General features: G+C 37.6%; 1 protein-coding gene across 2 annotated transcripts in view; it reads right to left on the minus strand.

The window, feature by feature from the left end:
- Positions 1 to 10816, minus strand: part of PTPRU (protein tyrosine phosphatase receptor type U) — a 264849-nt gene extending 254033 nt beyond the window's left edge. For both annotated transcript variants that reach the window (XM_053707080.1, XM_053707078.1), the window contains exon 1: positions 10629 to 10816. In XM_053707080.1, coding sequence (XP_053563055.1) covers positions 10629 to 10701 — 73 coding nt within the window. In that variant the 5' untranslated portion in view covers positions 10702 to 10816. The remainder of the gene's footprint in view (positions 1 to 10628) is intronic.
- Positions 10817 to 17197: the final 6381 nt, after the last annotated feature.

The following is a 17197-nucleotide window of genomic DNA, read 5'->3' on the forward strand; positions in this document are numbered from 1 at the left end:
CTAATGTGACCCCCAATGTGATCAGAAGCACCACTACAGGAATAAATAAACAACAGAACATCTGTAGGACAAGTATTAAAGTGGGTAAATACTTAAGGGGCAGGCCTCAGTGATTTTGAAATAGGTGGGGAGTCATGGGTGGAAAAGTTTCTTCACTGAGGGTGATTTGCTATGTCACTTGATTAGGAGGAACTTTGAGTCCTTTAAGGTAAATATTTTGCAGCAGGGTATAGAAACAGGGGTTTGTTACAAATGGGAAATTGCTTGAGGTGAGTCCAAAGTGTCTTGCTTTGCATAGGGATTAAAGGGACAGTAAAGTCATAATTAGACATTCATGATATAGACAGAGCATACAATTTTTTAAACAACTTTCCAATTTACTTCTATTAAATAATTGGCTTCCTTCTCTTGTTATCCTTTGAAAGGTTTATCTAGGTAAGCTCAGGAGCAGCAAAGAAACTAGGTTCTATCTGCTGATTGGTGGCTGCATATATATACTGATTGTCATTGGCTCATTCATGTGTTCAGTTAGAAACCAGTAGTGCATTGCTGCTCCTTCAACAAATGATTCCAAAAGAAAGAAACAAATTTGAAAATAGAAGTAAACTGGAAAGATGTTTAAAATTGTATGTTCTACCTAAATCATGAAAGCAATTTTTGGGGTTTCATGTCCCTTTAAGGTGAGGTCTTATTACTTGCAGAGAGGGGGCTGAGTAGGTGGGGGTTTTCTGGTACATGAACATGTGTACGTAACTCCTCCTGTCCTTATAACTACCACTAATCCATTATTATTTTTTTCCATTAAATCCAAAAAAATAATTTTTATTTAATCCAATTTTTTTTTATTTAATCCAAATTTTTGTTTAAATTTAAATAGTATTTTTTTAAAATAAAATGCTTTTTAAATGAAAAAATCTATCTAAAGATAGTTTATATTTAAGATACATTATAATCCAAAGGTTATTCATACTGAAATATAGATTCATTTTTAATTATATAGCAAGATTCTGTATATTCATGGCTGTAATGTTTTTTTTGTTTTTGTTTTTTTGGAAAATTAATTCCATTAATACATTCACAATGTCATACTCTCCCAAAGGTTTTTGTCAGATTATTTTGGACAATGTTTCTATCTTGAAGATATTATAACATATTATTGGTTTTGTAGTTCTCAAAGCTGTGAATTTGTGTCTGCAGAAATAATCTGCACCTTCTTCCAAGCAAAATGTTATAAAATTAACATACTGGGGCATATGTATCAAGCTCCGAATGGAGCTTGATGCCCTGTGTTTCTGGCGAGCCTGTAGGCTCGTAAGAAACAGCAGTTATGAAGCAGCGGTCACAAAGACCGCTGCTCCATAACCTGTCCGCCTGCTCTGAGCAGGCGGACAAAACTCGCAACAATACAACCCGATCGAGTACGATCGGGTTGATTGACACCCCCCTGCTGGCGGCCCATTGGCCGCGAGTCTGCAGGGGGCGGCGTTGCACCAGCAGCTCTTGTGAGCTGCTGGTGCAATGCTGAATACGGCAAGTGTATTGCTCGCCGTATTCAGCGATGTCTGTCGGACCTGATCCGCACTGTCGGATCAGGTCCGACAGACATTGATAACTAGAGGCCACAGAGTTGATAAATGGACCTTAAAGGGACATTATCATGAGAGATAACTTTTAGGTTTCCGACAGAGCATCCACTTTTCAGATTTCAGATTTACTGCTATTATAAGATTTGCTTCATTCTCTTGGAATCCTTTGCTGAAGGAGAGCAATGCTCTACTGGGGCCTAGCTGAATACATTGAGTGAGACAGTGACAAACAGCTAGCTCACAGTAGTGCATTGCTTCTGAGCCTAGGCATTTCAACAATGGATACCAAGAGAACAAAGCAAATACGATAAGAGAAGTCCATTGGAAAATTGTTAAAAATTGCATGTTCTTTCTGAATCATGAAATTTAAATTTTGACTTTACTGTGCCTTTAATGCCATTGCTCGCCTGCAAATCTATGTACACAGAATCAACCCATACTGAGTTTCAAGAAGCTCAATGAATAGAAGATTGTTTGGAATGGAATACATCTGCACAAGGACCTAAGTGTGAGGAGGGAGGGGCAAGCATTAAAAATGAAAAATAATATCATTGTTTTAAATAAAAAATATTTCAATTATTATTATGTAATCATTATTTTTCTCCTTCCAATTAAGTACAGGTGAAAAGTTGAGCGAATATGAATGATTAACCAATTCAACTGGAGATAGTTCACCTCCAAATAATTTCATTCTTTTCAATTATGCATACCTAATGATATATAACCAGTGATTTAAATCAACTTGATTCAAATCAAATCCACCCTGTTAGGAAATTACAACTGTTCAAGAAATATCACTGATTTAAAGTTTTTAAAGAGTTCACTTCCTGTGGGGCTCAGGGGTTGAACTGCTGGGCTTGTCAATGTTTGTTCACAATCTAGGGACCTGCATATACAGTATGTGTGAGTGTGAGTGTATGTGAGTATGTGTTGTTTGCAGGGAGACCTGCAGGGCTACATAAATGCACACTCTTGACCACTTGACCCCCAGTCTGCCCACCATATTACTAGCACCTCCATCCAGCTTTGCATGTGAAATAAAGTGGCATTAACAATCTCGCCATGTTGTCATTGGTAAAGCGTTTTCCCAGGAGGAATTAGAGGGTTGGCTTGGCCAAAATTGCATTTGTATTTTAAAGCTGTGAGACCTAAAAGGATCAAGCCGCACCAGGTTAAATTTGAAGTGCAGCTGTTGGTATAAGTCAGGCGCACCAATGGGTGTCTTTGGGACTCTATACAGGGCCTAATTTTAAAGCGCCAGTGACTCCCTGCGCCTGGGTTTGTTAAGCCCTGAAATACTGTGTTAAAAGATCATTTTAGAATGAAACTATTATTATTATTTTTTTTTTAATTGCCTTTTTTTTACTATTATTATTATTATGAATTATTATTATCATTTATTCCTAAGTGACCTCCAAATCCCATAGCACAAGGAATACATATAGGGCTACACAAAGGCAATAAAACAAGTTAAATATAGATACACAAAATAGATTAATCAAAACAAAATGCAAAGAAGTTAAACATATAGTCATAGAGACATACCCAGCGCACTCCCATACTGTTTCACGGTAGGATACAGCCAGTAAACCAATAAGAACCAGACATAAATGCATTGTTTACAATTCTAAAATGCTTCAGTCATTAATACTCATCAAACTGGAAATTGTTACCTTCAGAACAGAACACAAAATCCTTATCTGCTTCGCTTTATTATTAACTTTTTTAACCCCTTAACGAATGAGACGTACCCTGTACATTGCTGGTCATTATGGGATTGTCTGGGTATAATAGCAAGTGTTTTGCCGTGAGGGCCAAGACTGTGCTATTAGACCTTTCCTCTCGCAGGCTTGCTAAAATAGCGTGGCGAGACCGCGCTACTGAAAAAGACCCCCCCCCCCATAAGGGGTTAAACTCAAATTGATTGAGCAAGAAGTGTTAGTGCCTGTTTAGTGATGTTGATTCCTAACGTTACCCAATATGGCACAGGGACAGTGGGATAGATTACAAGCATCACGCTAACCGTTGCACGCAACCGAAAAGGGGATTATTGCGGGTTTTTGAGTGCGTCAGAAGTAGCACACGTATTACAAGTTGAAAGTAAACACGTTCACTCAAGCACAATTGAATTTAACTTGTGTTGGGATATCGCAACTTCAGAGCTCTGGTTAACTGTTACTCTTGAATAAAAAGTTGAACATAACACATCAAAAATACATTAAAAAGTAGTTACACTCATACTAACACCAGCTAATATTTTTTTTTAATTGCATTAAAAAGTTATAAGGGCTCAAAGATATGGAATAAATATGTATATGTGTGTATATATATATATATATATATATATATATGTGTGTGTGTATGTATGTATGTATATATATATATATATATATATACCAGTGACGTTTCGGGGTGTTCACCCCTTCATCAGACCAACTGGACACCCCGAATCGTCACTGGTTATATGGAATAAAACACTTTTTATTTCACCTGTATCAAGTCCAGTGAGTGCTTGTGTTAGAACTTGGATATTTGAACTTTGTATAGCCCCCGGGCAGAATTTAAATTTACTGTTCGTGGGAGTGCACTTATTTCAGTGGATTATATATATATATATATATATATATATATATATATATATATATATATACACACAACACACAGAGAAAGTTCAGCACTCGCTTACAAGCTCTCAGCTAAGATTAAAAGCAAAACTGTACGAGTTAGTTACCGTATCTGGCCAAATGTATATATATGTGTGTGTGTGTGTTTATATGTGTGTGTAACTGTGCATATGTATTTATATGTGTATATATATGTATTTACATACACACACATATATATATATATATATATATATATATATATACAAATGTAAACACATAAATACATATAAAAAGACATACATATATAAGTGCATTGGAGTTGTTTGCAGTCTAGTAGCTGAAAACATGAAAAATCATATTTATGCAATATTAATATTTAATAAAGTGTTTACCTGTGTATGTACTGTAAATATGTTTTTAAGTATTTTTAAATAGATATTCCTATATATATCTGTATATATCACTATCTATATAGGTATAGATATATATTGCACCAAAATACCATCAGATTTATAAATATGTATTTAAGAATTATTCTTCTATGTGTAGAACATTGGAATGTGAAATATTAAAATTTCATGTTGGATAAGCGCACTTGAAAATGCGATCGGGTTTGTGCGACTTGTTGGGTGTAGTGCTCCCTTTAAAGCCAGTTTTGTTTGTGGCCCAGCAGTGAAATAGTAAATTAGGTAACTGCGTCCTGCAATTAGCAAACACTGCACAATGAAGACTGCAACGTATGGTTTTCTTATTGACTGTTTCCCTGCTGGGCCACACACAAATCTGGCCTTGCCTTAGAGAGAACAGTGGTTGGGTGTTGTTTTCTTTTTCCAACTTTTCACACTCTATTGAAGTCTAATGAGGAATACGGTAACACAGTCATGATATTCTAACTCTGGATTTTTGCGTGCGTCGGGTTAGCAGGTGAGCAAAATCTTTTTACTTTCAGCTTGTAATTTGTGTGGTACTCGACGCCCAGTATGGTTAGTCCATGTACAAAATAAGTATTTCATTCTAAATGTTTTTGGGGTACTCTTTAATAATTTAAAAAAAGTGTTATCTGGGGTTTATAAAATCCTTTTAGCTGCGAAATATCATAAAAGAAAAATGGCCCCATAAATGTGTTATTAAAGGGACATGAAACCCAAAATTGTCCTTTCATGTTTCAGATAAGGAATGCAATTTTAACCAACTTTCTAATTTGCTTCTATTCTTTAAACTTCTTCGTTCCCTTGGTATCTTTTGTTGAAAAGCAGGGATTTAATCTCAGGAGCGTGCACGTATCTGGAGCACTATATGGCAGCGGTTTTTCAAGAATGTTATCCATTTGCAAGAGCAAAAGAAAATGTTTAGTTTTCATATCCCTTTAAGTATTGAGAATTGGGACTGTGATCAGCCAAACAGGACTGACACATGTTAAAGGGACAGTCAAGTCCAAAAAAAACTTTCATGATTTAAATAGGGCATTTAATTTTAAACAACTTCCCAATTTACTTTTATCACCAATTTTGCTTTGTTCTCTTTGTATTTTTAGTTGAAAGCTAAACCTAGGAGGTTCATATGCCAATTTCTTAGACCTTGAAGACTGTCTCTAATCTGAATGCATTTTGACCACTAGAGGGCATAAATTCATGTGTTTCATATAGATAACATTGAGCTCATGCACGTGAAGTGACCTAGGAGTGAGCACTGATTGACTAAAATGCAAGTCTGTAAAAAGAACTGAAATAAGGGGGCAGTCAGCAGAAGCTCAGATACAAGGTAATTACAGAGGTAAAACATATTAAAACTGTGTTGGTTACGCAAAACTGGGGAATGGGTAATAAAGTGATTATCTTTCTTGTTAAACTACAAAAATTCTGGTGTTGACTGTCCCTTTAAATACAGAACTGTTTGCCAAACCAATAATGGAAAAAAAATGCATCTGATAAATAATGAAAATGGCTGATTGTAATCGTATCAACATTTAAATGGGCTTGTCAGCACACTTATAATTGTTAAACATTAGATTGTGATCAAACTATACATAGTAAGACTAGGAAATACAAATGGAGCATTGAATGTTTAAACTAGAATGTCCATTGCAAGTACTGAACATTTTTTTTTTTTTCGAAAAACAAAAATACCTTTTTTTTTCAATTGGATTAGCATTAAGATTGGAAATTAGTGTCACCCTCTTGTTCCCACGTACAGTTGTGTTACACTGTATCCTGCACAATATAAACGCTCTAATAACTGTAACACTCTTCTCTCTAATATACTGGAACACTGTGCCAAGCAGTCAGTCTGCACACCGTACACTCCATTTTACCAAAATGTCAGTCCAAGCACGTCTCTCTCTCTCTTCCTGCCAGAACTGCATCTAATGCACTAATGTGTTCAGACAAGTTGTAGGTTGCAGAGACTTGCAAATGGGATATTTAGACACCAGTTGAGTGTAGGATGAGACAAATTCCTTTTAATCTCCAACATTACCCTGGGACAATGAAACAAGCCAGTGCCTTGTTAACCCATTACAACATCACTGACACAGAAACGCACACCTCCCTGGTAATAAGGACACTATGATCAGGGGTGACCAGGCATACATAAACAAGATTTGGATTTGACAATGAGGAAGGGCAGGGACTTTGATCTGGTTAGCAGATAGGTTAGTCATCCAAATTTAATGACAAGTTTGAGGGTTTTGTGGTCTGATGGTTTTGAGGTTTGAACTCTGCTTCATTTACTGACAGTGGGACAAACTACATATCTATCTATCTATGTATTAATATTTATCTATTTGTATACATAGATAATATAATAATCTGGCACTATAGTTGTATTGTTTAAAAAAACAAAACAAAACAAAAAACGGCTGAATCTTTGGCATCTTGCCTTTATAATATACCTTTATGTGTAACTACTGCATATTGTGTTCCAGCAAATATACCATACAAAAGCAAGTAAACATATCACTATACGTAGGCTACAGTTATGCTAATTTAGCTCATTATGATAGAAGTAAGATATTTACTATACTGCACTTGCTAATTAGTTTATGTGCCCAGTGGACAAATGAGTCAGTAAAAACAATACCTGGGAGCACAGAGCCTCCTGCAGGGTTCAGCAGCCACAGCCTCAGCTAATTGTGACCTTAGGCTGGTTATTTTATATCAATGTGCCTCAGGCACCAAAACACAGGATAAACAATGCATGACACTTGGAGTGATTAAAATAACCGCATACTTTTTACAGATTTACAAGATAATAAATATATTGTGTTGTTTAAATATGTAACCTCTTTCTATAAATTAAATTCAGCCTCTTCCCATAAAGTTTCCAGTCTCTCCACATAGCCACTACCTATACCTTCCCTAATCTTTCAATATGGCCTTAACTTATAACTGCCCCATCTCTCCAAATAACCTCTTCCCATAATGCCCCCTGTCTCTTTACATTGCCTCTTTTTGTAAAGATTATTTTCTCTCCATATAACCTCTTCCTCTAATGCTTCCAGTCTCTTTATATAACTTTTTTTAATATAAAGCTTCTTTTCTATCCATATAACCTCATCATATAATGCCCCAAGTCTCTTTATATCGCCTCTTTTTATAAATATTCTTTTCACTCCATATAACCTCTTCCTATAAAGCCTACAATATCTCCATATACCCCATCTCTATAAAAACCTCCAGTCTCTCCACACTGTCTTTCCATATAAAGCGTCTATTCTCTCTTTATAGCCTCTTCATTTAACGCCTCCAGTTTCTCCATATAGCCTTTCTATATAAAAAAACACACTCTTTCCATACAGCCTTTCCCTAGAAAGCATCCAGTCTCCCCATATAGCCTGTTTTTATAAAGCAGCCATTCTCTCCATATAGCCTCTTCCTACAAAGCCTCCAAACTGTCCATATAGCCTATCTCTGTAAAACATCCAGTCTCTCCATATAGCCTTTTCATTTAAAGCCTCCAATCCCTCCATATAGCCTTTTCCTTTAAAACCTCCAATCTCTCCATATAGCTTCTTCCTATAAAGCTTCCAGTCTCTCCATATAACCTCTAACTATACCACCACAATCACTCAATATAGCCTCTTCCTATAACTCCACCATTCTCTATAAATAACCTCTTCCTATAAAGCCTCCAATCTCTCCATATAGCCTTTCCCTGTAATGCCTCCAGACTCTCCATATAGCAAAAATTCCCTATAAAGCTTCCAGTCTCTTCATATTGCTTCTTCCTTTAAAGCCTCCAGTCCCTCCATGTGACCACTTCTTGTAAAGCATCAAGTCTCTCCATATAGCCTTTTCCTATAAAACCTCCAGTATTTCCATATTAGCCTCTCCTGTAAAGCCTCCAGTCTCTCCATCTACGCTCCCTATACAAACTCCAGTCTTTCCATTAAGCTTCTCCCTGTAATGGCTCCGGTGTCTCCATATAGTCTCCCCCCAATAACTCCACCAATTTCACCATATATCCTCTCCCTTTAACTCCCCCAGTCTCACTATATAACCACTTTTTTGTATCTCTATAAAACATGTACTGCCCAGTACTCGTCCATAAAACATCTTTGTCTGTTCTCTGCTTATCTATAAACAGTATATATATATATATATATATATATATATATATATATATAATTAAATGTACACACATTATTTTTTCCTTTACGGTTTGCTTTAGCATCAGCAAAATTGGTTTCCGAATGAGATACATGTATGAATAATTGATAGAATGCCTTCCAATTAATGAAACCAAGTTGATTGTGAATCCCAAATCTAGATGCACACATTATTTACAAATTACCAACATAAAAAACTGGTAAGGTTCCTGAGATTATAAACTGCTTAAATATAAATATACAATAAAAATCCCCCTCCCCTAGCAGTTTAAAAGAAATGGGGGAAAAAAAGAATGAAAAGATCAAAGGAAGGTACCTTAAACCTTAAATTGCAAAGAATAAAGGGATTAGAAAAAAAAGGAGGGGGGAGGGAAGTGAAGAAATTTAGTTAAGAAAAGAGAGGAGAGAGGTGTGATTGAGTGTTCAAATAGCTAAGAGATGAGGGAGTTAAAGAAAATGTAAAGGGCAGACACAATGGGAAACAGTTTTTTGTTAGAAGAAAGAAATGGAGAACTAGGTTAAGTGTGGATATCAAATGAAAGATGTAACTTGTGTAAAAACAGGTGAGAAGAACAAGATATATATAGGATACTAGCTGGTGATGGGGAGAGAAATTGAAAGGGATATAGGAGGAAAATGAAAATATAAGGAGTGTGCTGACAGTTTGGCAAGTTTTGGCTACATACTGTAGGTATAATTGAGGAGGGTGGCAGAATAGCAAGGTGATGGGCACAGATACCAGAGAGTGTCTGAGAAAAGTGAATAACAGGAGAATAAAAATGCAGAAAGTGAAGAATACGGAGGCGAAGGGTGAATAGAAAAGTAGAGTGTGAGGGTAGAATAAGGGAGAACAAATGAGGTGTATAAGGGTATAGATAAAAATGGGGTAGTAGGATGACAAGTTGATTTTAAGGAAAGTAAACAAACATAAATTGAAAATACAGAGGTTAGTTGGGAAAAGAAGGATTGGAAGAGAAAACGATGAATATGAGGAAAGGATGGAGGAGAGGAAATAAACAAAAAAAGAGAGTGGGGAGAGCAGGATGAGGGGACAATAAATGAGAGGGGAGATAAGGAGAGTGAGGAGAGTAAAGTTGGGAAAGGGTGAAGGGAGTATGGACATACAGATTAAGGGGGGTGAGGGGAGATAAATTGATGGGGGGACATAGAATATGGGTGAGAGGGGAGTGGGGAAACATAAATTAAGTAAGGGGTAGTAATTGGGATAAAAGGAAGAATGAAATAAGAAATGGGTGAAGGGATGGAGATAAGGATGATGAGCAGGGCAAAAGGTGGGAGAGTGAGATACAGGTGGGAGAGATAAACAAGGTATAACATAACAATGGTTAAACACAGAGTCATTGGCAGAATATAACAAAAAGCAAGGAAGAAAAGAGAAACGGTTAGCTGGGAGAAAGTAAAGAACTGACAAATTAATTGGCTATTATGGAAATGGAAAGGGGTATAGGGAATATCTAGCTATTAGATTAAAGGTAGAAGTGAGGTTAAACCTGAAGTGAAAAGAGCTAACAGATGGTAGGAAATACATAGAAAACGAGAGCAGTTGGAGAAAAAGTAAATAAGTAGATGTCAAGTCCATGAGGTGAGATACTGCGAATAAAAGGAGGGGAGGGGAAACATGAGAAAAACGAGAAAGATGAAACGAGAGTGCACTGCAGCAGTAAAGGAACAAAAGTGACAAAGGAATGGGGAAGAAAAGACGGGATCAAGTGGCAAACAAGTGACCACGGAAGGAGGGCTGGGGGAGTGAGAGAGGAGGAACAACAAGTGAGCAGGGGAGGAGGGGAACAAAAGCAACCAGTGACTGACCTTTGGGAGTCTCAGTGTCCAGGGGGGAACACATGGGGGCGAGCAGGAGCAGTAGTGCCAAGTGGGGTTGCATTCTGCCCCAGTGCCCCCCTCTAGCTTCGGCTGCCCCACTTTGTGGCTTAGTACTCTTTTTCCCCCCCACCCTTTATCCCGGCTGGTACTCGCCCCCTCTATTCCTGGCTTCTCCAACACGGGAAAGTTGCAGAGTGGAGCAGTGTCAGGCTGTCTCACTGTATCAGGGCTGACGTCACTGGAGTACAGGGGGAGCATAAAGCACTGCCCCCTGCTGGTTAACAGTGGGATAACGTGCTACAGCGACATCTGTTGGACCAAAGAAACGTGGCGCAACCGCGACGCCTGCTGGGCATTACTTATATACACTGTGTAACAATAACTTTTGTTAGACAGTGACACGCGAGGTGATGGAATGAAAAACTAGCTGTAAAGAAATACTGGGAGCGAAAGTGACAACTACCTGAGAGGGACACCGTTTGCCAACATGATCCTGCGGTATAACTAGTAAGAGCAGTGTACCAATGCAATAAATATGTTGCAGAACCTTTTACAGTCTATAAGCTGTTGCTGCATGCAGTGTGTTCTACCTTATCTAGAAGCAGCTAACGATATGTTCGCCGTGTGCTGCATTTGAATGGAGAGGTCATTTAACCCCTAGACTGACGTTATAGACATTGGCCATTGATGATTTAACATTGTCACCTGCCAAATAAAGCAATGACAGTGACACCTGCTGGATGTTACTCCCCGCTCATTACTTTAAAGGGATACGAAACGCCACATTTTTATTTCACGATAGAGCAATTGGATTTTAAACAACTTTTCAATTTATTTCTCTTATCTAATTCACTTTGTTTTCTTGCTATCATTTGTTAAAAATAATACCTAGGTAGGCTGAGGAGCAACAAAGCACTACTGGGAGATAACTGCTGATTGGTGGCTGCACGAATATGTATTTTGTCAGTGGCTTATTTGATGTGTTGAGCTAGCTCCCATTGCTTCATTGCTGCTCCTTCAACAAAGGATACAAAGAGTACAAAGCAAAGCTGATAATAAAAGCATATTGAAAAGTTGTTTGAAATTGTATGCGCTATCTGAATCTTCAAAGAAACAAATTGGGTTTCATATCCCTTTAGCTAGTTGATTAAATATAAGAATAGATAGATAGATAGATGATGGATAGATAAATAGATGATTGATAGATAGATAGATATATATAGTAAATATATAGATAGATAGATTTAGATATAGATAGATAGATAGATAGATAGATAGATAGATAGATGATAGCTGGATAGATAGAGAGATAGATGTCTATATAGATAGATAATGGATAGATAAATAGATGATTGATAGATAGATAGATACATAGATATATAGTAGATATATAGATAGAAAGATAGATTTAGATATAGATAGATAGATATATATATATATAGATGATAGCTGGATAGATAGAGAGATAGATGGCTATATAGATAGATAGATGATGGATAGATAGATTAGAGATAGATAAATAGATTGATGATGATTATGATTGATAGATAGATAAATAATGAATAAATAATAGATATACATTTGTTAAATGGCAAAAAGCATGGAAAATTCAAAACCCACCAAAAATAATATATGTTTTTGCCATTCAATATCCTGTTTTTTATTTTAAATATTTATGTTCAATAAATGTGTTGTATTTATATAAATATTATACCAATATCTGTATACGTTAAATGTTCTAAATTATTTTCTTAAATATACAGCATCATTTTACTGCAAAATCAATTGGTATTGGGATTTTAAATTAAGGTTACCAATAATATTGCCATGTTTGTGTCTCCAGGAATAAAAAGGTGTAATATTTGGGGGTGTAAAATCACTGTTTTCCCAATAGACTTTCTCCTAGCAGCGGTTAGACATGAGCTCCTATCCTTTCTACATATTCTTGTACATTTGTAACCCTATACTTTACACCAATTCTAGCCATAGAGACACAAAATGCTCTGCCTTAGAGGGACATTCCAGCCAAAACTGAAACCCACATGGATGCATTTCAGTTTTGAATAGAAGCATTTTTGTAATATACATGTATTAGCAAAATGCTTCTAATAAAAGCTATAGCTGTTTCCAAAATGTGAGTGTATTTAAGTATGCACTGTGCACAGCATTTAAAACATAGCACTTTGTCAGAGAGCTTGTACCATCTGGTAATGACCCAATTTGCATCATTGCTGACATGATACAAGCCTCACAGCTGCAGTATTTAACCTCTTAACGACCATGACGTACCCTGTACGTCACTAGTCATTAAAGGGACAGTATACTGTAAAATAGTTTTTCCCTTAATGTGTTTACAATTGCTTTTTTTACCAACTGCAGAGTAAAAAATGTATGAAAATTAGCTTTTTAAGGTTTATTTCTGTATATTAAAGCTCTGATATTGTGTTTTGAAGCCACAGCCTAATAAAATGGGTTGAGCTTGTAGGTATAATCTGATCTCATTACTGTATCACATATACCTGCTTCTTTATCTTATATCTGTCCTTAAAACAATCACCAATACTTTGAGAGAACAATGGAAAATCAACATTTTATTACCTTATCTCTGCTTTATCACACTGGGTGTGTAATTTCTTCTGCTGGCTGTGTTTACAAAGCTTATCTATAGCTGGTACGCGCGGCCACAAACTTTCAGAATAGGTGGGGATACCACATGCCAAATTAACAATTTCAAATGCCAATATAAGGGTAAAGGAGCTACTTGTAAACAATTTAATACACTCCAGCAGGTAAAGTGGATCATTGGGAACAAATTAAAGGGGAGAACATTTTTGAGTAAACTGTCCCTTTAAGGGTTTTTTCAGGCAATAATAGCGCGGGACCTCCCTCCCTCCTGCAGGCATCCTGAAATAGCGCAGTTTAGACCGTGCTATCAAAAAAGTAATCCCCATTGAAAGACCAGCGTTGTTAAGGGGTTAAAATGCTGGTGCAATAAGAATATCTTGCTATGCACGTGCAAAGAAGCATTTTGCGGGGGAGAGAGAGAGATGTATATTGTACACAAAAACCATAATTTATATGTAGAAATATTTATTTATAAAATAAATAGAGCATATTCTTCTATGTGAAGAACATTGGAATGTGAAATATTTATATTTTTAGGCACTTGAGAATATGCGATTGGGTTTGCATGAGGGTGGTTTGTTTTCCACATTTTATTTGCTCCATTGACTTTTATGGGGGAATGTGATATTCTAACTTTGGGTTTTTGCACTTATCAGGTTAGCACATGAGCGAAAACAGTTTACTTTCAACTCATAATATGAGCGCAACCCGACGCACGCAAAAAGCAGTTAACACTTGAACAGGATCGTTAATTAGCGCTCCACTTGTAATCTGGCCCTTAAAGGGACATTGTACACTAGGTTTTTCTTTGCATAATTTTTTGTAGATGATTCATTTATATAGTCCATCTTTTGTAACAATGTATAGTTTTGCTTATTTTTTTAATAACATTGTGCTGATTTTCAGACTCCTAACCAAACCCCAAAGTGTCAGATGTATACTCGCGTTTAGACTACTGCTGGCTCTTGTTTTTTTTTTCAAATGCAGGGAAGGGGGAGGGGGGAAAGTGTCTGCTCCCAGCCCCTTTCACTGGGTGTTCCAGCCTAACAGCACCACCAGTGCTAAACTGGGAGCTTCTAGGAAAGTTTTTAAAAGGTTTTATACTGGATTTGTAGATCAGTATCTGCGCATATTATTCTTTATAGTAGTGTCTATTACATGCAGTTATATAAAAAATTGATGTATACTAGCCCCGCCCACTGTGACCTCACGCCAGTATACAAAAAAAAAAATTTTTATAACTTCATTTTTTTTTTCTAAAATATTTAATATCATGTGAACTTAATTTTTATAACTCTTTATTATGTGTGTACTGCTTCTGCAGAAAAAATTATGCCGTACGGCCGGGTACTAAAACAACTAGTCTCTGTCTCAGTACTAGTACTAGTTCAGTTCAGCCCAGCCCAGGGAATCAGGGCCATCTACGAAACATTTCCCAATCGATCGGCCGCACAGGCGCACTGCTTCCGGCCCAGGTCTGAGCGCACTGTGAGTGACGTCACACGCCCTGCACGCGACTGCACTACACTCATGCCGCGTGCCAGGTCCACATGACACAGTGACAGAGAGGCTGCGAGGCAGGCAGCAGCAGCTTAGACAGACAAGTGCTGCAGCTCCCTGTGTGTCACGTGTCTGTGGTTGTAAGCTGGAAAGATACTGCGGTTTCGCCGGGCCGGGTGGGTCCTCCTGAGTCCTCCGCTCCTCTTACATTCTTCACCATAGGAATCCGCCATTCCAAGAGGCCGGGGGGCTAGTAGTGTGCAGCTGCAGTGATGATGAGTCTGACGAGTGACAAGGCTGCGACTCAGCCGGTGGCCAGCAGCAGGGCAGGTAAGTGAGTGAGAGGTCTGGTCTCAGAGAGAGGACCTTTTTATTGAAGTTGGAGGTTGTTAACGTCACAACACATAATAAAATAATACACATTACTATCTATATACAATTATGAATTATACATTAATTTACTAGCCTGCCTATTCCTAAGCCTGTTGTAGTACTACTATGCCTGGGCCTGCCGCCTATGTATATGTACAGCAGTCTGAGTCTGGGGATTACGTGCGACCCATGGACTCCTCCATGTCACGTGGCTGCACACAGTATCTATTTTGGTGGGTTGCTTGCTGGTCCTTGGGGGGGGGGGGGTATTTGGGGGGGGGGGAAACAGATAACAGTCACAACATTTTATATAATCTGTGTATAATGCACTGGGGATATGGTATGTGTGTGAGTGTGTCAGAGGGCACTACTACAATATTATATATCTATGTATAATGCACTGGGGATATGGTGTGTGTGAGTGTGTCAGAGGGCACTACTACATATTATTATATATCTGTGTATAATGCACTGGGGATATGGTGTGTGTGAGTGTGTCAGAGGGCACTACTACATATTATTATATATCTGTGTATAATGCACTGGGGATATGGTGTGTGTGAGTGTGTCAGAGGGCTCTACTACAAATTTTAATATATCTGTGTATAATGCACTGGGGATATGGTGTGTGTGAGTGTGTCAGAGGGCTCTACTACAAATTGTAATATATCTGTGTATAATGCACTGGGGATATGGTATGTGTGTGTGTGAGTGTGTCAGAGGGCACTACTACATATTATTATATATCTATGTATAATACACTGGGAATATGGTGTGTGTGAGTGTGTCAGAGGGCACTACTACAATATTATATATCTATGTATAATGCACTGGGGATATGGTGTGTGTGAGTGTGTCAGAGGGCACTACTACAATATTATATATCTATGTATAATGCACTGGGGATATGGTGTGTGTGAGTGTGTCAGAGGGCTCTACTACAAATATTAATATATCTGTGTATAATGCACTGGGGATATGGTATGTGTGTGTGTGTGAGTGTGTCAGAGGGCACTACTACATATTATTATATATTTATGTATAATGCACTGGGAATATGGTGTGTGTGAGTGTGTCAGAGGGCTCTACTACATATTATTATATAGTTATGTATAATGCACTGGGAATATGGTGTGTGTGAGTATTTCAGAGGGCTCTACTACAAATTATTATATAACTGTATAAAGCACTGGGGATATGGTATGTGTGTGTGTGAGTGTTTCAGAGGGCACTACTACATATTATTATATATCTATGTATAATGCACTGGGGATATGGTGTGTGTGAGTGTGTCAGAGGGCACTACTACCAATTATTATATATCTGTGTACAATGTCCTGGGGATATGGTGTCTGTGAGTGTTTCAGAGGGCACTACTACATATTATTATATATCTGTGTATAATGCACTGGGGATATGGTGTCTGTGAGTGTGTCAAAGGGCACTACTACAAATTATTATATATCTGTGTATAATGCACTGGGGATATGATGTGTGTGAGTGTGTCAGAGGTAACTACTGCATATTATTATATATCTGTGTATAATGTACTGGGGATATGATGTGTGTGTGTGGGTCAGAGGGAACTACTACATAATATTATATATCTGTATATAATGTACTGGGGGTATACTGTGTGTGTCAGAGGGAACTACTACATAATATTATATATCTTTGTATAATGTACTGGGGTATGTATGTGTTGTGTGCATGCATATGAGTGTGGGTGTATGTGTGTTGTGCGTACATATTAGTGTGGGTGTATGCTTGGTTTGCATATGAGTATGTGTGGTGTGCGTGCATATGAGTGTGTGTGTATGTGGTGTGCGTGCTTATCAATGTGGGTATGAGTGGTGTGCATATATGGTGTCCATGCATATACTTGTGTGTAAGTGTGGTGTATGGTTTGCATGCATGTTATGTGCGTGCATATGAGTGTGTGTATGTGTGGTGTGGGTGCATATGAGTATGTGTGGTGTGCGTGCTTATGAGTGTATGTATGTGTGGTGTACATGCAGTTAAATAAAACATTGGGGAGGAGTGGGCTGCTTTGCCTAAAA

The sequence above is a fragment of the Bombina bombina genome, chromosome 3 (genome assembly GCF_027579735.1).
Source record: "Bombina bombina isolate aBomBom1 chromosome 3, aBomBom1.pri, whole genome shotgun sequence".
NCBI lineage: Eukaryota > Metazoa > Chordata > Amphibia > Anura > Bombinatoridae > Bombina > Bombina bombina.